This window comes from Dufourea novaeangliae, unplaced genomic scaffold (assembly GCF_001272555.1).
Source record: "Dufourea novaeangliae isolate 0120121106 unplaced genomic scaffold, ASM127255v1 scaffold8, whole genome shotgun sequence".
Taxonomy (NCBI): Eukaryota; Metazoa; Arthropoda; class Insecta; order Hymenoptera; family Halictidae; genus Dufourea; species Dufourea novaeangliae.
Window position 1 is genome coordinate 5,281,630 of NW_015373923.1, and position 21,999 is coordinate 5,303,628.

Sequence of the window (21,999 nt, forward strand, 5' to 3'; positions counted from 1 at the left end):
CCGCGGGTATCGCGGAGGTAGATAGCCGCCGCGGTGCACTCGTACGTACCCCCCACTTTCCAGGTTCTCTTTGCATAAACTTGTAACGTGTGGACGAATGTGACTCTCTGTTTCTGACGTCTAATTGTTCGATCCTTGGAGGAATACCGTCTCGTGTATGTACTGTAAATCCTCGATGAGTGCTCGAAGGCTCCTAGGCAGTGAACATGAAATATTTCATAAATTAATGGCCACACGATGTTGAAACGAATATCATTAGCTTCAGAATTCCAAACTCAGTCACTGTGTTGGTTATTACAAAGTCAGCATTACGACCGACCTCTCCTTGTCGAAGCCTTCGAACACTCATCGAGGATTTACTGTATTTACTCTCTATCGTATTTTTTTCCCCCGTGAACCCAGTTGGAAAATGAGAGAGGACGGGATCCGTGTAACATCTAAATATAGAGCGTCGGTAACACAGTAGCAACTGGCTCCGAGCAGAGCTATGCCAAGATAACGATAAGAGTTAAGACTCCTGGGCAGAGGTACGGAACGATAAGGTGCGTGAGGTAGGTGGTCCGCGGCTTAATTCGACCCGCGGTTCGATGGGTTCGAGGAGAGCACTGTCTCTGTCTGCTGTAAATTTAACCGTTTGAGCGCGCCTGATTTTCCCCGTGACGAAAAGTAGGTATCCAGAGAAAGAGAGGCGTGATGATCACTAGCCTGCGGAAGTTTATGCATTTATAGTACCGTGTAACCTGCGAAACGCGATCAAATGAAGTCCCAATTAAATTTTAGGGATAGCTTCCTCTTAGGAAGTAACTATCCACTAAGAGGATTTTTTGAAATTCAACCTTTAGAGGTGTCGCCCCCTTCTCCAGGGGGCGACAGGTGTCCAAATAAACGTAGATAAATCTAACAATACAATATGTATCAATTTTTTTCTTTTTTGGTAATTCAATTTAAAAATATTTTCACGAAATCCCAAAATCCACGCCAGCAAAACCGCGGGAAAAAAACTAGTCATCGCATATTTGTATCTAAAATCGTGAATTTGTATGAACTTCTGCGGTCTAATGATCACACTGCCTGGTGGTTTCCAACATTGAAATCACGTGAATAGCGAACACTCGCTGTCACGAAGTTTTTTCGTACGCGATTCTATAACCATTCGTGTGGCGCCTCGTACGGTTCACAGCCGATCTCGGATCGGTTCTACCGACTCGATTGTGCGCGCCTCGAACCGCCGCGGTTCGTTCTCGTTACGCCGCCCCGTTCGTTCTATTATTTATCCGCGGCGGCATGTCGACATTATGCCGCGAGAGACAACTCCGCGCGCCATAGAGCCCGGCGTGTTCGCGGGGACTCCGTTAGAATTGCGAAATTGACATGACATTTGCATCTTAATAAGGCGGCATAGGATTACGAGGTTGCTGGGAGAGTCGCGGGAGAAGGGGAGGGGGGACAAGAAGGATACCCGAAGGCTCTCCGCGAGGTTTTCTCCTAGACTCTTTGCGTATTGCAACGTAACGGCATAGTAAATCGCGATGGCGGACACGGTGTGTTCCCCTTTGCTGTATGGAGCCTGCCTTTTTTTTACACGGACCCCGTATATCATCCGTATTATCGACGTAATTAATTTCCCACTCGCGGTAACGAGCCGCCGCCGGTCGACGATGAAGCATCGTCTTTCCACGCGTATCTTTCCCGTGGATCGTCTCCGGAACAAGAATTCATCGGAGACACGGGCGATGATGCGCCATATGGCGTCAGGTCTGCGACTGCGAACCCCCCAAACGGATAAACAAATTGTTAACGGAGTGTGTACAGAGTTTGCTTCTTATTTATGGTTTCTTCGTTCGATTGTTATCGTCCAGAGAATACGTGACAAAATTACCATTAGATTTGTTCAGGATGAACAGTTCTTCGTTACTGGTTTTCGATTAAAGATCTTCATTAGGGTACAGAACGAAATTTCCAATTTCTACTAGTTCCCAACGTCAGATCTCAAGCCCCTCGAGATCTCACTGAACCCAAACTACACCTTTCCTCAAGTATTATCATCGAGACTTCTACCCCATTCATTTAGGATTATTTAACAAATCTACCACGATCAGGGTCACGTATCATCAACTGCAATGAATACTCTCATAATCCAAGCTTTCTAAACCCATCTTGCGTCACCCTGTACACACGATCGGCGGAACAAGGAAGGCAGAGAAAGCAGGGGGCAGCAGTCTATTCACCGCGAGCCAACCTGGTAACCGTGAAAAGATAAGCAGGTGACAATCCTCTTGCGGCGGTTTTCGATGCGTGTCGATCTCTCTGTCTCTCTCGTTCCAACCCACTTTTACACCCTGTCGATACTGTGTGTATGCGTGCCATCGGGTTGCCGGTAGGGTCGTGGATCGCGCCGCGACAAAAGGGCCGCGTGCGCGCCCGGGTCGTGGCGTTCGGATTATTCGTCCGCGTCCCGTTTTCCACGCATGCGTCGCCGCGCGCCCGTGGAACGCATGCGTGGTTCTCAGTCGCGGCACGACCACCGCCGCCGTCGAATCGTGAGAAGCGAACGAACCTCTACGGAGTGGGGGTCTGGCTAGGGGGGAGTTGAAGGGGTGCACGCCACAGGGCCGGTGGAGCGCGCGGTGCTCATTTTCTGCCATTGTAAATTGATCTATTCAATGGGGCCTGGGCATTATCCCGTGCGGTCCACGCATATCGTGGTGTGTTGTGCCCTATGGGGCCTCGATACATTCCACGCGCAGAGAGAGAGATCGACCCTGGTCTTCTACGCTCCCTTTTTGCGCGTCGCCCCGCCGCGCGCACCGACGGTTCTCTTTCTCTCTCTCCTCTATTTCGGGCTTCCTGCGACGTGGCAGCGCGCGCGAACACGTTGCGCCCCGCTGCGCGGCACGTTACGCGCGCATTGTTGTGCCCTTTTTTACCGGACGGATGGATCGAGACCGTCCCAGTTTTCGTGCCCATCTCGTCAGTCGGCCGCTGCGAAAATTTCGCTTTCGACGGCGTCCCGGCGAGAGAGAAAGAGAAAGAAAGAACGCGCGTGTTGCGCTCCGTCGAGCCTAAATTAATCGGCCTCCACGAAAAGAGCATCGACGCTCTTTTGTGCCGATCCCGATGGCTCTCGTGGGCCCTTTAGACTACTCAGTCGCGGTGGAATCCTGTTTGTAAAATTGTATGTTGGATGCAAATTGGTTTGGTCACGGACTTTCCGGACCTTTTGCTCATGGATTCTTCTTGTGCTGGGTGATTTTTCGTCAGATTGTGGAAGAGTTTCTTCTGTTCCTTGAATTTGATAGAATTTGGGACCTTTGTGATGGAGACAGATGTTCCTTGGTGCGATACACTTGCTGAAAGTTAGGATGTTGAGATAGAGACTGTGAGCATGTCCTCTTCTATAGACCCTAAATCAGCCGATTCATACAGTGCAATAGAGACTGTAACTCGTGTCGGACTTCATTTAACGACTCTATACTTAATCAGCTCATCCTAAACTCAATTAAGGAGAATACACCTTCTACCTGTTGTTCTTCATTTTTTATCATCCCCACATCTCACTACGTCATCCTAATACAACCCCAAAGGTTATCACACGTGACTACGAAGTATCTAGTCTTTTTCCCATTTCTATCACTTTTTGATCCATACCTAAACCATAACCAACGGAATTTACGTCGACCGTTCACGCACGCCTCGAAGGTGCGAAACGTGGGCGCGTGGATAGCCTATTCCGACAGGATTCCGCGCGCCACCGCGTCCACTCCGTTAAAAGCAGCCTGAAAGGAGACGGAGCGCGCGGCGTGAAGGACCCGTTGGGATTTATTGGCGCAATTAGAATGCACCTCCGGGGGCATTAAACCCTTGTAAAACGTTGGCCCCCGCACTGACAGCCTGACTAATAGGACCGCGTGCGCGCGCGTCCTCCGCCCGTGCGCGCGCTCGCTCGCGCACGCTACTACCTGCTTTTCCACCTCAGAGGTGCGGACACCGTTGCCCTATGAATTTATGCATTCGCTGCGTTTTTGCGCCCGGAGGGAAAGTGCGCGTGGAAACAGCTGCTGCTCCTCGTTCCAGCTCCGTGGATCGGCTCCGTCAAGAAGACAAGATCAGTTTCGGTTAGCCAACGAACCTTGGCGTTCGACTTGTGCGATTATTAACGAATTGCATCTAGGATAACAAGCAAGAGGTTACGGAAAGCCAGATTATCATATTCATGATAATGACTCGCGATGACTCTTTTGTTTTGGGGCAATCGAGAGGCGTGATCGTGTGGCAGACGCATCCACTTTGCTACCGGTTTTTGTGCGGCATACACTCCCGCTTTTAAGTATCTGGACAGTTATCGAATATGGTGTAAGTGAACGAAATAGGTGAAAATGGAAAATGGTGAAACGATTTAGATTGAAAGTCTGAAATGAATATTGTTTAGGGGGATATTAACCATCGGTTGTCACACCTTTTTCAAACGTAGTTGTCGCACTGGATCAATTTGACTCCAAGACAATATTCGATCGGCTGTTGTTTAAAAACTATTTGTTGAGCTAAAGAAAATTCTGAGATGAACGTTGAACATTGTAAATTATATTTTCACGGTTAAAAATTAATATCAAATGTTTAATCGTGTTCAAAAAATTCTGACACAATCTTTAGGATACCTGAAATTGCTACTATATGACCCCAGTAGTACCATTTTCAATAAAGTCTGAATTTTACTTCGAAGTAAAATTCTAGGTCAGTTTGACGCATACTGTGTCAATGGACGTTTTACCGCTCGATAGACATCGCGTGTGCTCCTATGATATAACATCATTGATTTGAAATATATAATTTTTACAAATCATCACATTTTCTCCATAGAGACCAGCTGTCCTAATAATGAGCCCGTGTAAAAATTGACCTAGACCAACGGTTTAGCGGGTCGGCTGTGTTGGTACCCGCTCGCGAATCGATGCAATTAAGCGCGATTACACAGAATTCCGCGGCAGGTTGAACGATCCAGAACCCCGATAAGCGGGCTATCGATGTGCCTCGCGAGGCCCCCTTCCCCCGATTGGGAGCTAATTAACGAAACGAAGCTCGCGCGAGGAGTCGCCCGTTCCGTTCGAGCTTATCCGGTCGCGACGACAGAGACACCCCATCTCGTGGACCGGTTTTCTTCGTCGTCGCGTTGCTTCTCGTTGTCGTCGGACGAATTGCCTGTCCGGCTGATCTGACCGGCTGCTGCGAACCGTTTTCCAGGCTTTGTATCCGTGGCCTATTCTCTCACCTGGCCTAACCTCCATCAGGGGCTATATCTTCCTGTAATCGTTTAAGCGTTATCTGTTTGTCACTGTCGTTCTTGGTTCTATGAACGTCTGCGATGAGAAAGCTCGCTAGGGTTAGCCGATCTTCTTTCCTGATCCCATTTTGATTGAATTCTGTTTGCCTTTCGGAGACCGTTTGAAGGATTCTTCGAATGAAGTCATAGGTTTATTCTACAGATACGTACTGGGCTTTGAGATTCAAGGTTCATTGCTCCTGCTTTATCTGTAGAGTCTACAACGATAATTGTTCAGGTTCTAATTGTGAGATCTTGATGTTCAGATCGTGGTGAAATTGAGATCAGGATCGAAAGGAATCGGTACCGATAGGATGCCTAGATTGCTTCGGCAATGTTTGTAATTCAGGCCACGATTCCCTGTGTTAGCGTAATTTCATTTATCGTAGAAGCAAGAAACGCTTAATCAGGCTAGACTATGGATTATATGTATTTATAGCGTATACGACTATGTGAAATATGATACATAAATAGTAAATATAACATTAGATCTAATAAATGATATGCCTTATTCTTGTCATAATAAAATCCTTAAGAAATGGAAGACATTCCAATCTTCACGTCTGTCTTTACAAATCACTCAGAAAAATGTTATTTTGCCATAAAGTTCCGCAATCTACTGATCACTTGAACTTCGTTAGAGGGACCAATCCAATTTTCCGTCCATTAAAAAAACAACACTGCAATCTTTTCCCATCTATCAATCGGAACATCATACCCAAAATTATAGGTTTATACAGACCAAAGCCAGAGTAGTTCCCCTAGAAGTGCAACTATCCCCGAAGCATAAAAACCATCAGCAACGGTAATTTGTCCCTCGCGGCAATTAAGCCACCCAAACACCGCCATAAACGGAAAATTTCCTTTTACAATCCCCTGCCACTCTCTGGACTTAACTCCGTCGACTGTACGATGTTCGCGACGTTCGCCTGGGTATCCCGGCACCTTTTCGTCCGGTTTTACGATCGCTCCACGATCAGGTCACCAGGCTAGAGGTATATTTGGGAAGTCAAAATCCCCCTCTGGAGAGGGGAAAGTCAACGAGCCTCCCAGGGTATCCTTGTCTCTCAGAAGGGACTGAATAGTAGCCACCGGTTCGACAGGCTTCGTTGTATTGTTTTACAGCGTGTGCTTTTCCTATCCAGAACAGAGGGCAGGAGGGAACGAAGAAAGCACCGTTCGATATTTCCACGGGACGATCTTCGGGCCCCTAACCTGGCATGATGAAGGTGCCGTAAAGTTTACGCGGGATGCAATTCGTTTTACTGCGCAGAGACACCGTTGGAGGAGACAATCTGCTCACCTTACGAGGGCAGACTATTTTATTCTCGCCTCGTTTGGTGCGGTGAATTATATAATTTCCACAGACGCTACAACCTCGTTCCGAAGGTGTCCGAGACGACGATTCCGATCAGAGAAAACGCGTTTTCGGGGCGGAGAAAACGATGGCTGAAGCAACATCGCCGGAAGCCAGCTGCTTCGTATATCTCTCGGCAGGATCGTCGCCACGAGTGAGCTCTCTCGATCGACGCTCTGGCCCCGAAACAGACGTACACCACACCGCGATGTCGGTCGAACACGGGAGAGAGCATTCTCTAAATATTATCGCACAATATTTTTATCTCACGCGTGCGGCCACGAATAACTAACGCCCCTGTATACCTGTGTGGAATCTCTGAACTGGTGTGCCGTAGCTCTCCTGTCGATATTTATTTTTTCTCGTTTCCTCCGCCATCGTTTGGACGGTTTTACGCTGCTTCGTTCTTTCTTTCTTCTTTTTCTCTTTCGTGGGTAGGAAAATATTCGAATTTCTCTCGATTTATCTTCACTGTGGGTACAGGGATATGATCGGAATTCGCGCGGAGGCCACGGAAACTGGCCAGTCATGGCGGGGAATATGGATGTGTATTTTCGCTTCATTCACGCCGGGACGAAGCGCTCGCGATAAATATGAACGATCTGGAATATTTAAACCGAGAATAGCGTCGCGTTAATGGCGCTTCTATAAGTTTATACATATGCATGGGCTCAATTAGCTGTCACACACAAAGTGTCCCTCCTCCCCTGGCCTGTCGTCCGACGTCTAATCGGTGTGATACAACCGCCAACGGAACGGAGACTTTCACGAAGTGTCTGTAAATGGTCTTTCGGGAGATATTAGTGGTGCATATATGTATATCGATTGGCGAGCTGTGTGGAGTTTTTATCGATATTACGACGGCGTGAATAATACAGTTGAGCTACAGTGAGATCGTAAAGACTGGATCGATGTAATAGGGACTTGGCATTGTGTTTTATACCGATTTTAGTGTTAAACGTTTACCCTGGGGAATATGGTTTTTGCTAGACACGTCGAAAGTGAATTGGCGGTAGCAATGAACGAGAGACTTTCAACTGACCTACAGCTGATTCGATACATAAATGTAGGTTTTCATCGAGGAAACCTTCCTGGTTGCGTAATTTTTTGGAAAAACCACGCTATTTCAGAAACTAATCAAGGCCATCGTAATTATACGATAGATCGTAATTTACTAGACCGCGGATGTTTATGCAAATATTGATTTTTCTGGACTAATTTGTAAGGATTGAGGTTATGTAGAAATTTATTTGTTTCATTATTCCTATGAGGTTCGGCAAAAAATAATTTTCTCGACGAGCTTTGTTTGAAATTCAACTGTACCGAGTTTTGCACAATCATCTATACGATACATGCATAAAATCTGCACTCTAGTCAATTAGAATTCTCACGTGCTAATCCGAACTGGTACGGTCTTTGATCGTCACTGGCCGAGATAAGAATTACAGCGCACGGGTGCAAAGATCAAGACGCAAGTGCAAAAGATCCAACCGTCTTCTCTGGAGGGGAGAGCAAAACGCCCGAGGACGAGGTCTGCTTACAATTTGTAATCGACGTTGAGCTACCTGCAAACAGGCCCGCGCGCTAGGCCGCTCGGGGATCGTCGAAAAAGCACACGGGTGACAGGACCCCGGGCAAGAACTAGTCCCCCTCCCCTACGAGGAGTTGACAGTATTTTTGTGCGGCGTTTGTACGGGAAGACGCCTTCATTACCTATACACTCGATGCGAGAGGAACACTCCCCCCATTCAGAATTCAGACTCATGAATACGGGGCCCGTTCTCAGAAATCTCGGCTCTGTTTCGCGGCGGAGTCGGACAGCGCAGTCCCCTTTTCTTCCAGAGATCGTAATTCGATTTTTGCTTTTGACTCGTTCTTCGGGCCTCGGATCTCTTTTTTTGCCGTTCGTGGTGGTTCCTTTCTGAATATTCCAGCCGTCACGGGAATGAATTGAGACCTGAATATTCTTCTATTCGTTACGGAGAACGCGAATATTCCTTCAAGTTAGTCGAAAAGATATTCCGAAGTCGATATCGAATGTTCTTCTAACCTATTTCGATCGAAATTCGAGAGGTTAATATTAGTTTGTACGATGGTTCGAGAAGGCGTTAGAGGAGGATCTTTTTACTAGGGTGATTCATAATTATTGATACACTCCATGACGTGATATTTATGAATTAATACTTATGAATCATCCTAATATTACTGAAAATTCTTTCAATTTACCAGACGAAGAATCAAATATTTCTGTTTATTTCAAGATAGTTGAAATTTTTCCAGTAGTAGAGACGATTTTACTGAGATTTGCAGACCCAATTTTTTTATAACAAACAAGGTTTAATATTTATGGCCTAGTTATATTAAGAGACTGATGTATCGGTAATAACCCTCTGCGAGAATATAGCGCTGGGTAACGCAAGAAATGTATAGTGAAACCCGCACGCCTTATTTAACTCGTAATGCATCGCTGCGTCCATTAATGCTAATTGGATGCAAATCAACCCGTCATAGATGTATAATCTACGGAATCGGTGTAAAAAAACCGTCGGAACAAATAACGAATTGAACTTTCTGTGCTTCACCCGAAGTTCAAGAACAGACTGAAGACAAACTCCATAGAGCATCGGGTTGCTCCACTGCGTTTAAAAACACGATAATGTTTATGGCTGCTAAAAGAGCTCCGTGATGAATCCTTAAATACCGATCGAACGGTCTCTATTCGCTATCGAGAATACCTGCTGGTGAATTCCAAAGAATTACTCAATACCGAAGTCTAAATTTTCATCTAGATGAGGCTGTCAATTACAAAATAAAACTAACATTCAACCGTGAACGAGTGAAAGCCAACAAACCTTCACGTTTCACTCTATATCAGGGATGAGCAAGTTCTTCGATAATAAGATTCACAGATAGTACTTTTTATATACAAAATTTTTGACTGTTCAAGAGTCACAGAAATTAAATATTTTAATATTGGTACATATTGGTACTCTACTATAGATCGTTAATACTGGCTCATCCCATAAGTAATGCGAATTTTCTCTGGTCTCTCTAGAAGTTGAAGTATAAAAACGTTATAATAGTTAAAACTATTAATCTTCTTACCTGTTAATATTTTTCCATTGCACAAATATCAATGAAAATTCGCATTACTGATGAATTGATCTAAAAGTTTAGGAAAAATAGCAATGAAACCCAATCTTGTCTCTGGAGTCGCTCGGAGTAGCTTTGAGAGTCGCAGTTTGCCCACCAATTGCTCTATAATCATACAATCTCCCACATCGAATGAAATCTCGCGCAATCCTTGGTCCAGGGTATTTCCATCGATATTTGTCGTCTCGTTTTCATTCTTTCCGGGCGTCGTTCGTTCGGCTCGCGTCCTCTTCGGTAAGAACTCGCGGGTCCAATTAAGAGTCTGTGCAACCAGTCGGTCGGAGGCATGGTCTCCCTTTTGTTTCCACTCTGATCGGCACTACGCGGCGCCATGAAAATGCTTGAGAATCCCGCTGGTGGTTCGTCTCTCCGACGTCTCTCCTCGCTTCTTCTCAACGTTGCTCCACCGTGAGTGCTCGCGGCCAAACAGAGAGAGAAAGAGAGAATTCCATCGCGTTTGCCGACGCGTTTCCGTTTCTATACCGACGAATTGAACAGTGGGGGTCCAATTAAGAGGAAGCACGCGAAGGAAATCGCTTAGAGAAAGACTGTCTGGAAGAGGAAGATCCTCTGCGCGTGGAACGGAGATCGAGGGAATTATATAGAGTATATATATATATATGTGTGTGTATGTACGCAGAGGCATTCGCGATACGATCGTTCCTATAGTTTTAATACCGCAATTACCACCGAGTCTAATTATCAAACCCTCTTTAACCGTGTGCTCGTGTGTTACAGATCAGACAAGAGAAACCATACTACATCGCGGATCCGGAGGTGGACTCGCTGGTGAGTATTTCCTTATTTGTCCACTGTCTGTCGTCGAGGACACTCGCGGAACCACTCGAAACACCCCTTGTTTCTACCTCCCACCTTCCCCTCGGTTTTCCTATCGGTGATCTTTCTTGTTTTTTTCGATCGTTTCACCCTATCCCACAGCGTCTCGACGACGCACGCACGCCACGTTTGCGCCTAATCGTTCAATTTTATCTGACGATCGCTCGCCGGGATATGTTCGGCCACCCGGCGCGAGCCAGCTAGCTGCAGCTAGCCTGGCGAGCAAGTTCATTTTGAAGAATGACGATGGAAAAGCTGACGCGGATCGGCGCCCCGTGACGGGAAGCGTTTAATTGTCGGTGGAAATTACGGGAAGTCGGGGAGACGCGGCGGAAAATCAAACCGGAGACTTCCGTGAATGGAGAACGTCTCCATGAATGGTGTTTGAGTGTACACGGGGTCTGAATGAACGGGAGAGGATGTTCACTTTGCGAAATGAACAGTTCATTTTTGTCGAGAAACTGATTGTGTTAAACGTTTCTTTATCTGGGAAACATCGTGGTACGATGTTTTTTTATATGAGGAAGGGAGGGTACCTATGTCTCATGTACACTTTAATACTTTGACGACCACGTCACCCACGTATGGGCGACCCAGTTTTCGGTGCGGAACTAACATCGAAAATTTACAGTATGCTATCTTATTCGAGCCTGTGAGATTCAGGAAGATTGAAAGCGTAACCAGTGCGATGAATCTAGGCTTATGAGTTTCTGTTTCGTTAAGAACGTTACTTTGATATTATCAGAATTTTTATAGGTGTTCGTCCGGTAGTTAATGCGTTAACTCTACCTACGGTCGTCGGGTTTATTTCGAACCAGTTACGTTCTCGTTTCTTTAACGTTGTCACGACTTTACTCACTTTTCTCACGTGATCTTAATTTCGTCTCTTCAGAAATGTTTTTAACACGCTCGCTACCAGCGTCACATTTGTGTGACGCTCCGATTTCCATGTCAGCATACTTTCTTAGATAAAAGTGGAATGAGTTCTGCAATATTCCCTTATATTTTGTGTCAATCATTATTTCTGTTTTCTGTATTTTTAATTTCCGATCGAAAGTATAAGGATACTCGATTGAATAGAATGCTGGAAATCTAGCGTAGTCTGTGACGAACATTTTCACAATATTATGATTTAAGAATCTCCACAAGAGCGTTGACAAAATTTCATCTTGTCATCTTTACTCAACTTGAACATTTTCCATTATGCACGTCTCAATTGAATCTCCTTCCCTTCGTGTACAATCAGTCACGTAACCATCTTTCGTACATTCTTATTATTCTTCTTCCACTTGTCATTGTTTGTACTCTCTTCTTTATATTAATCCAAGCAAAATGAATGATTGATTTGTCATATATGTATATGGCGTCCTGCTAACGACTCTTGCCGAAAGTTTCGAGCTACGTCGTGCGTGACTCGGTGATTTCAACGGCCGCCTGGAGAGGTATGCAAAACGGCGCATCCTGGTTGTAATTAGACGAAAGAAAACGGCGTGTACCGCCGCGCGCGGCTTTGTTTCCCCGGTGGCGGCCATTCCAGAACGACGGCAGACCTTCGAAACACCGGAGGAAGAAATATTTCAAGCGACTCTCCGCGTTCCCTGATCGAGATAACGGATATAGCGGGCTTTTTAAATAACTCCGGGTGTATTCCTTGGACTGCCGCCGGCTCAATGTCGACCTGCCATTATGGATTCCTTCATGAGAGATCTCTGTCTTTGCTTGCTGGGCCGCGGACCTTAGCTCCTTCACTGTTTTTTTACTCCGAACAATTAACTGCCTAGCGTATATTAATCGAATAATTATGAAAATATCAGGTCAATACAGACCCTTCGATCGACATTCCCGAACGCAAGTATTAATTCAAACCAATCGAAATTAGACAACAGACAATAAGAACGTTACTTTACTTTTCTTTCAGTTTTTCAACTAACTAGGGAGTTAGTAGACAAGGGTGTTTTATAACATTGAGTCAGATAGTTCGTTTTTTTCGAGTCGAAGTGAAATACTGTTTTGTTGGTCTTAAGATTTGAGATTTAGGGTAAATGTTACAATTGCCATAAGTAGACTGCGAATGGTTATACCTTTATAGCATCTCCCGACTTGGAAAATGTGATAAAAGATAGATTTTCATAAAGTTTAATACTATTTCTGCGTTAATATCAACGTGGTAAAGTCTCTAATACAGAATTCAAAATACCGATCTATTTTAAGGTTTAGATATAAATATTAGAAATTGCGAATTTGCATGAACTTCCGCGGTCTGGCCATAAGAATAGAATTCCTTTTCTATCTAACAAATTATTAACGATAACGTAATTCTTGAGAGTGCGGTCATCAGAAAAATCATAAGACAAGGGTTAATCAGAACCAGGAGCTGTGGTAAACACACAAATTGGTTTTCTAGAATTTTTCTATACTCAGTTCAATTATGCTCCAGGTATAGCCGGTAATTCAATATTGAAAAGATTAATATGTCTTTGGATAATTTCCCAGCCATTCACGAATACTGGATACACTCCGAAGTGTCTTCTCTCTCGATGTACCCATATAGATCTTACCTTTCGTGGGTGCGCTCACCGCGATGGTTTTGTCGCGTTGAACCATAATTCAAAATTGGATATATCGAGCGTGTTAATGGCGCACCGGTGTACGGTTCGGCGTTTTTATTTTTTTATTTTTTTTTTTTTTCGTGCGCCGCGTCGAACACGACAGAAAGACAGAGATAGAACGGAATATGGAGAAGGAAAAAACGTACGATCGGGGGGATGCATTTCGTTGACGTTGTTCGCATCGTTGCCCTCAATTTTTCAAAACGTCACGCCCGTTATCTGAGCTGTCATGACGGCATCGGTCCGCGCGCGCAAACATCCCAGAGACGACAAGGTGTACATACACCAATCGGGCGCTCTACTCCGCATTTCGCGCCTCTGTGTGTTGTCACAACTGTCCACCAGTTTCGATCTGTTGAAACAAACAAGGAAAAAGAATAGAAAAATGAAATACGAAACGAAAAAAAAAATAGCCACAGAGAGGGAGAAGAAAAAATACGGGGAAAAAGAGTAGTCGGATTGGAGAAAAGATGGACAAGCGCACAGGCGGGATGGAATATTACGTGATTTTGCGATGCAGTGGGCATCATGAAACGCCAAGTTCCTCGCAAATTATGCATCCACGACATTAAATAAAAGCATCGGACATTCGACACCGATGAGATAACACACGAGATTCATCTGAATTTTAAAGAGATACCGCGACCGACCTCTCGCGATCCCTGGAAACAGCAGCGACGTCGCATTTGGAGGAATTCCATGCAGAAGACATCCAGCGAGAATTTCGCTTGCGGGAATATTTTGTCGGGAGAGGGGGTCGTTCGAGGTTTCTGGAACGTTTCGAAACGAACGCAAAAATATTCCGTTGTTATCGAAGTAAAACACGTGTTTACGGAAGGTTCTTAGGAGGATTGAACTCGACCGATCCGCGATTCTCGTGTTGCGACATCATTTCTTCATGTAAGATTTTCCGTTAATTCCCTACCACGTGATGCTTGCGTTATACGGTGAGCATGGATCTTTAAACGATTATAAAAATATAAAGTTGTGTTTCAACAGACTGTTGTGTGTTAAGTTAACAATAATAGTTACTTTGTTATTTTCTATTCAAGTGTCGGTAAGTCAGTCACACAGTGGGATTACTTTAAACCGTTAACTGCATTTGTTTACTGCATTAGACGCCTATTTTATCATGCAGTACGAGACTTGTTTAAATGACATCGAAACATTAGAGAAACGATGTTACTGTGACTACTAGTTCGTTATTTATCGTGAGCAAAAACATTGTTTATAATATAAAATAAGCATCTTTTTAAAAATGTTCGAAATAGTATTAGAATGACTACTGATTCTTGATTTTATGAAAAAAAAAAAATATTTATTGAATGTACCAGAAAAGATGCAGTGAGCGGGTTAACAAAGAAGGAAAGAATTTTCCGGAACCCAGTCGTTATTCCACAGTAACGCAGACTGTTTTATCTTCCCGCCATTCGCTCGGGGCATCTGAAACGAAACGACCCGGTTCGGTAAATGAATTATTACGGACGGCCATCATTGATTCAGTTACGGTCATTACACCTGTTGCCAGCAGCGTGATAATTCAAAACGGTTTCGTGTCGGCGGGCTGCCTCCTTTAATAAACGTTTCTTCGGGATTTAAATTACGTTTGCATAAGTACAAGCACCGACAATACTCGAGCAATTATCATCGAACGATACCTCCGTCCCAAAGACTCGACTCGAATCGACCATTTTGCATTTTTCGTTCCGCCATTTTAACGGTCCCCGCGCTGTCGACGATTGAACGTGTCCGAATCATTTTCGCTGTATAAACGATCGTTTAAAGGGGCAACGGTCGAATCTAAACCCGTCGGAGAATTTACGAACTACCGTGAATGCTATATAGACGGTCGAGAAGAAGAAGGTTCTCGAATCAAAAATCGCAATCACGGGATCCCGCGGCAGTAGCCTGGACTCGCTTGCACGCCGCCAGAAGCAGCGACGTGGCTTCATTACGTCCGTGGCAAATCGCAATCTACGAGCAATGAGCTTCTATCGTAAAGAACAGCCGCGTAACGTCCGCGGTTTTTGCTCCGCCCGCCTCTTTCCCCTATTCTTTCTCCCTTCGCCTGCTCTTTTTCCCCCCCTCTGCCTTCATATTTTGTTCCCTCTCATTCGCTCCTTTCGCAATCGACCTTTTTTCATCCACGGAGCTGGTTCTATCTCGCATGCCCGTCGATCGAAACGAGCGTTTCGTTTTTTCCATCAATAATTTCGCGGAATGGAGAACACGAGATTGCCAGGCGTTCCTTCCGGAAATCTTTGGAAGATACGACGCCTTGGATATCTGCACAGGTAGAGCCTCGAGGGGTCTTCACGGGCTAGGGACGAAGGCTTGTCACGCTCGAGCAAGCTACACCAATCCTTGGAGAGCGAGAGGGGCTCTCGTCGATCTGCTGGAGAATTCGGTGCAGCTGCCCAGGGTGAACCCGGAGGGGCGGGAAATTTTGCGCGAAAAGAGAGGGGTTCTTTAGAAAAGGAACTGTTGCGTTTACTTCTGTGAACGGGGGATCTCTGCCGTCGCGTCATATGTCTCCTTAGCCGGTACCTTTGTAGTTGCTCGGTTAGGAATCGCGTGTGATTTCTGGTTCAGTTGGTTTATACCGTTTAATAGATTGGATTCGTTATTTCGAACTGTATTTGGTAGTTTTTCTGCCTCCCGAAATTTCGTAGAGATCTAGGGATCTTGGACACTTCGTGACACTTATTATATGACACTTATTATATACAGACTCCTGCCGATTATTGTCCCGAACTCGGGTCTGCGCTCGGACAATAATATTATGAAAAGAAATGCTTCAGACCCTCGTGGATTCGTTTTTTGCGCAAAGCCCGAGCCTCGTCAACAAAAGGGGAGAAGCAATAAATTATGCACTTGACAGATTCCTTGACAATAATCGAGAGGAGTCTGTACATATTTGCGTATACGTACTTAATTACGTCGTCGTGGATTAGTACCAATAACCTCCACACGTTATACAGGGCGCACATGTTTAGATCTCTAAAAAATTTCGCCAAGTTCATGGTTTAGAGTAGCTATCCCTGGCAACTCTGAACGGATGGGATAAGTAATGGTTGAATTCTGCATAGCTATATGTGTCGAGAGAGAGAGAGTAGTCTTCTGCCCCCGGTACCTTTAACCTTCGCCGAGGAACATGCAGAACGGGGTCTCGGAGTTGTTCCACGCCGGAAGAGAGGGCACGTACAATGGCGGACGAGGCGAAACGTGTAGCAAGGAGAGAGAAAGAGCCCTCCGTCTCTCAATTCAACGAAGGTCAAGGGTTTCCCTGGGGTTAAAAGCGAGAAGAATCCTCGTTTCGTCCCGAGGGCGAAGCCTTTTCAGCGACGAGAAAGCGTTCTCTCTATTCTTCGCTGGAATTCGGTGTTTTCCGTTGGCACGCGGATCTTATCTGGGAGAACCGTCCGCTGGAACGAGAATCTCTCCTGTGTTCCACGGACGATCTTTTTCGGCTCTTTTTTTTTCTCGCGTCCAACTCTGTCCGACCTCTTTTCCAACTTCCATTTCGAAGGAATGTGCACCATTTCTGCCGCGCGATCCTCCGTGGACACGGAGCGAAATCTTGATTGGACCGTTTCATTACAGAGTGTTTTCGTTATTCGATGGGAGGAAGACCATTCTCGTGGCTGAATTATACGCAGACATTTACTTTCCACTGTTCAACCTTTAACGCCCAGTGTTACATCGGTGCGATACCCATTTGAAAAGTACCCACGCTAAATTCTGTCGCTGGTTAATATCTAACTTTCGTCTGCAACGATCCGTAGCTTCACTGATGTGAAGTAGATCTCCGTGTTTTTAAATAAAAAATTGAAGTATTCCCTCTAGAAATAAAAGGGAAAAAAATGAAAAATAAAAAAAAACATAGGTCTCTTTAATATCAGTATTTTCGATTTCAAAATAACAAGATACAACATATGCCGGGTACATCAGTCTCATCATTTGGAAATAGCGATTTAAGGGTCTGGGCGTCAAAGATGAAAACATTATAAAACATTCTCAAACCTATGATTAGGTACGTTCCACACAAGAATACATCTTCAGCTCGAATAGAATTTCTTCGGTTCTCGTTTTCAATTTTCCCCAACGGGTGGCTCGTGGGCGGATGAAACCTGTGTGTCTACCAGGTTTTTTCCAGGACGTCATAAACGGGTACGGATTGGAGGGAAAGATGGCCACGGCTTTTCACTTTCGCCGCGGAAGAGAGGCGAACCGTTGCACGCTACGGGGTTTACTGGGTCCGGTTCGAAGGTCCTCCGGAACGGACTCGGGATCAGCCCTCGTGCACGCGCTTTAATAATATTCCCCATTAGCATAACCGAGAAATGAGCCAATGAGATGCTAATTGCCGCTCTTGCGTCTCGAAAATAATTATTAACCAGCAGGGCGAACTCCACGGACAGCAGACGATTGCCTGTTTCACGGCGTGTTCCGTTCGCTCTCATGCTAGCTCTCGTACGCGAGAGGAAACATCTTTCCGGCGTGATTCTTACTCCGGGCTGACAGCTTCTAACGAAACAATTTTTTTTTTTGCGTTTGTTACTCGAAACTTTGACTGTACACAGTTTACAATTAGCAACTACTGGAACTGTATCGGTGCTATTAATTACTTACTGGTTTATATATGAAACACCCCGTACTTTAATTATACCCCAAGACACTGACATCCGATCAGTGTCCAAGAAACATCCATCCACAGACCATTCTTCCCAAAACTTCACATTTCCAATATCATTTATTCCAAGAACAGTGCACCCAGAATCCCCGATGAAGAAACGCCCACCGTAACCACCGGTCTGTCACGAGCTCGTTACAGCCCTTACACCTTCGTTACGGACGCACAATCGGCACGTAAATCGTAAGAGCAAACCGACAGAGTCAATCGTCGGCCACGATGATCAGGGCACCTTCGTCGGGCCTCCCGGGGGGGGTGGGGGACGTCGGGAGGGGTAGAAAACGGCGGTGGCGAGTGGACGTCACGGAAATCACTCTTCGAACAACGTTCTCCGAGCATATAATGGTCTCCCTGACCAAAGCGTTCGACGAACGCGAGCGAACTGGCCGTGCTCGAAATTGCAACAAAATTGCAATAATCGTCGGGATAATTCGCCGTGAACGGGGAGAGGCAGGCCTGGGAACCCGCGCCGCGGCGCGAACACGGTCGCCCCGGCTTAATCGCGTGCCGAGCGTACGAGAGGCGACACGCGTGCACCGAGTATAACACGCGATGAAAAAAAGGGAGGACAACGACGACGACGACGAAGAAGAAGATGGCTCTCGTCCTGAGATCCTTGGCGGCTCGCAGAGCTCCTCCTTGGGTATCCTTGGCTTCCAGGGTACCGTTATCGGGGAGGTCTTTCTTTCTCTCCTCTTTGGTACCATCGGGGCCCCCGAAAGCAGGATGCGTTTTGTGGCTTTTATTGGGGGGAAGGGTCCAGCGGTGTTCGACGCAAGGTTCATCTCTGCCGTGGCTCGAAATCCTCGACACGGGGTTTATTCATGGAAATGGAGCAGATACGAAACAAAACGAGACGGTATAGCTTTACTCGTCGGTGAAAAAGAGGCTTCTAGTGTTTCCTGGTCTATCCAACCAGAACTTGGTGAAATCGTTCCAGAGGAACAGTTTATCGTAAAAGGTTTTTTTACGCACTTGAAAAAACACTGTAATATGAATTGAAACCTTGGAATTCGCGCTGCAAATGATTTAATTGTGTGTCTTCTGTTGATTATTCGCGAATAATATTTAATCTACTCGAAGGAAACGATGTAAAGGAATCAAAGCAACCGTCCAAGTCCGACATTATGCTCTGTCGGGGGAGCTTCCGTTGACGAATCTCCAGACCGGAAGTTTCGCGTGAAACTTTGATTCTTCCCGCGAACGAAGCCTCGTTCAATATGTATCGAATCGGAACAGCGTGGTAACTAATTAACGCACTGATTCGATAACGGACGTATGAATGAAATAGGATAATATGAGGAATAAATTTCAGGCATATTTAACCGCGTTCAACATTGTACGTGACAAAGGAACATAATATTTAACAGAACACATATTTCGGAAGATTCAACTCTCCATGAGTTCGATCTGACCTCCACGATAAAAACTCATAAATTTTTACACCTTACCAACAAAAATAAATTCCATTAAATTAAAGATTGAAAAATTCTCCTCCTATTTCCTACGAACAAAGGACACGAAATGCTCCCATATTATCTTGAGAAATGATAGATTCTCGACCAATCCGGTAATCTTGAACTCGTTATTCAAGATTAAAAGGGTTCCACGACTGTTCCTCGCTTGTACCATTCGATCGAGTCATTCGCGTATCTTCGCTTTTCGTCGCTTGCCCGGTGACACCTCCGCCGAAAGTCTCTCTCGACGCCCACGCCCGTCGTCTACATTCTGCTCTCCCGAGCGTGTGCGTACAGCATCCCGAGGATCGTTCGCTCGGCGAATTAGAAATAAAAAGCTGTCCGCGGGATGATCGTAGGAGGCGACCATTCCCGGGGACTCTCTTCGACAACTCGAGAGAAAAACGAAGCGTTTCGGGGGTGTGGAGGGAGGGGCGAGGTGGGAGAAGCATGTGTAAAGTATAACGTAACCGAGGGACTGGCGAACGCGCTCTCTGGCCACGCTGGTGGTCCATTATACCGGTCTTTCTTGGCGTGGAGGAACGAGGCTTCTCGCAACTTTGTGACGCAAGACGCCTCCGTGCTCGTGCTCTGCCAAGAGATATTTGGACCGGGATTCTTCGATCTTCAAGCTTCCCTTTTTCCACGGGAATTCAACTCCTGGCTAATATTGGCTCGCATCGCGGTTTTGCATTTTTGCGAAAACCAACGTGTCCCGTTCTTTGTGCGCGTTGTTAATCCAATTTTATTGGAACCACAACGGAGGAATTTTGCTTCAGTCTTTATTGGAAATTACGGAGCAGTTACTTTAGAATCGAGAGTGCAAATATACTTCTCGATTGGGAAAGAAGGGAAGGAAGAAATACTTTAAGGAATTACTTTAATTTTTGAGGTGACAGTTATAGGAACATTGAGTTATGTTCCAAACTGAGACGATTTTCAGGTTTAACAACACGTAACACGATTAAATAAAATTACGCTACAACCTTAAGGTGACAGTAATTAGGACATATTCCTTATAACGCTTTCATAAGGTCGAAAACAAGACCAGTTATTATACAACTACGAATTCCATCTTCCTCTGTTCAAGCAGGACTCGTCTAATTTCGTCACGAGCCTGTTACCAGTGTTGATTAAATTCCAGTCGATCGTATACGGCTGCCTCTTGATAACGAAGAGATAAGCGATCGTTGGGCCGATTCGCCGACATATCTTTCCGCGCGGTGCGTTGTTTACCTTCCTTACGGTTTGACGTTGAGAAATGGATTCCGCGGTGTGTGTCGCGGCCCGTCTTGAAAAATACAGCTCTACCATGCGCCTCGACCTTAAAACCATGCAAATTCCCAGCATCCACGCTGTTTTTCCGTAACTCGAGCGCAACCGGGGACGGTGGAGAGAAAATAGACGAGGAGAAAAATAAGAAGAAGTAAACAGAATCGCGAGTGAAACGTTGAACTGATCCTTTACGACCGCGAGATAATTCCTCCGGCCGGAACGGGACACTTTTAGTAGCCCTTAAAGGCGTCGCGATCCGCCGAACGACGCGTTTCACTTTACGCCCAGCGACGACGCCTCCCCGAGAACGGGGGGAACGACGACGACACGACGAGAAAGAAAAAAACGGACGGAGAACTTTAGGCGTCGTGTCGTCTTTTTTCAAAGGGGTGTTGGAAGGGGAGAGGGGCCTTGACGCGAGGACCCTCGTTAAAGCTCGCGTTAATGCGGTCGAAAATATTTCGAAAAACGCAGGTGCTCGGATCCACGGCGTGTGGGGCTCGTTACACGTATTCCGGGGGCCACGGTTATCGTAAATCAACCGCCGATTAACGTAATTGCCCGGCCGGACGAGCGAAATCCCGGGCCCCCGTCGTATCTCGGCGCTCTAATCTGTACGAATGGGAAATTGAAAATTTGCGGAATCGACGAAAAAACCCGGTGGCGCCCCGATGATCATCGTACAACCGCCATCACCACCGGTGGCGATTATTCCCGCCTTTGATTCGGAATTTTCAATTTTATTTCAACCTGTTGACCGGCTAATTCACCCCCGTCGTTAATACTCCGACCGTATCTTTTAACGATCTTTCACATTCCATTGTACCCATTCGACAAATATTACATTGCAATGTTTTTTTTTTTATTATTTGTGTGATGTATAATCGAGTTTAAAATTCACGTGTATAGGGGGTTAATCGAGCAGAATTTTATTCATCTTCAGCCCTGCTAGTTTTGCCCCAGAATAATCATTTCTTATTCGTCGGTGAAAGGGAAAGCTCAGACTCGTACGGGTACAACGAGACAAGCTTGAGTCAACATTTGTGACCGCGGTAGGGAAACAGAGAAAAATGAGGATTTTGTCTCTCGAGGATTCGAACAAACAGAAAGCGTCTCGAGCTACCCCTCGACTCGCTGAATACTCTAAATTAAAATTCTTTCCGTTCTTTCTTTAACAGCGACCACCCAGAGTGTGTGGGCGCGATAACTTCTTTTCTCCCTTTCCTCGATTTTCTCCTTTTTCCCCCCCGTCTCCGCTTTCTTCTTATACGTTTCTGTTTGGGACCGTTGGTGGATGGTGC

At 45.6% G+C, this 21,999-nt stretch overlaps 1 protein-coding gene across 1 annotated transcript in view; it reads left to right on the plus strand.

Moving 5' to 3' along the window:
• The window catches only part of LOC107195025 (homeobox protein homothorax), a 62,786-nt gene that overhangs the window by 21,929 nt on the left and 18,858 nt on the right, over positions 1–21,999 (plus strand). The window contains exon 4 of the mRNA XM_015584781.1: positions 10,566–10,616. Within this exon, the coding sequence (XP_015440267.1) occupies positions 10,566–10,616 (51 nt within the window). The remainder of the gene's footprint in view (positions 1–10,565; positions 10,617–21,999) is intronic.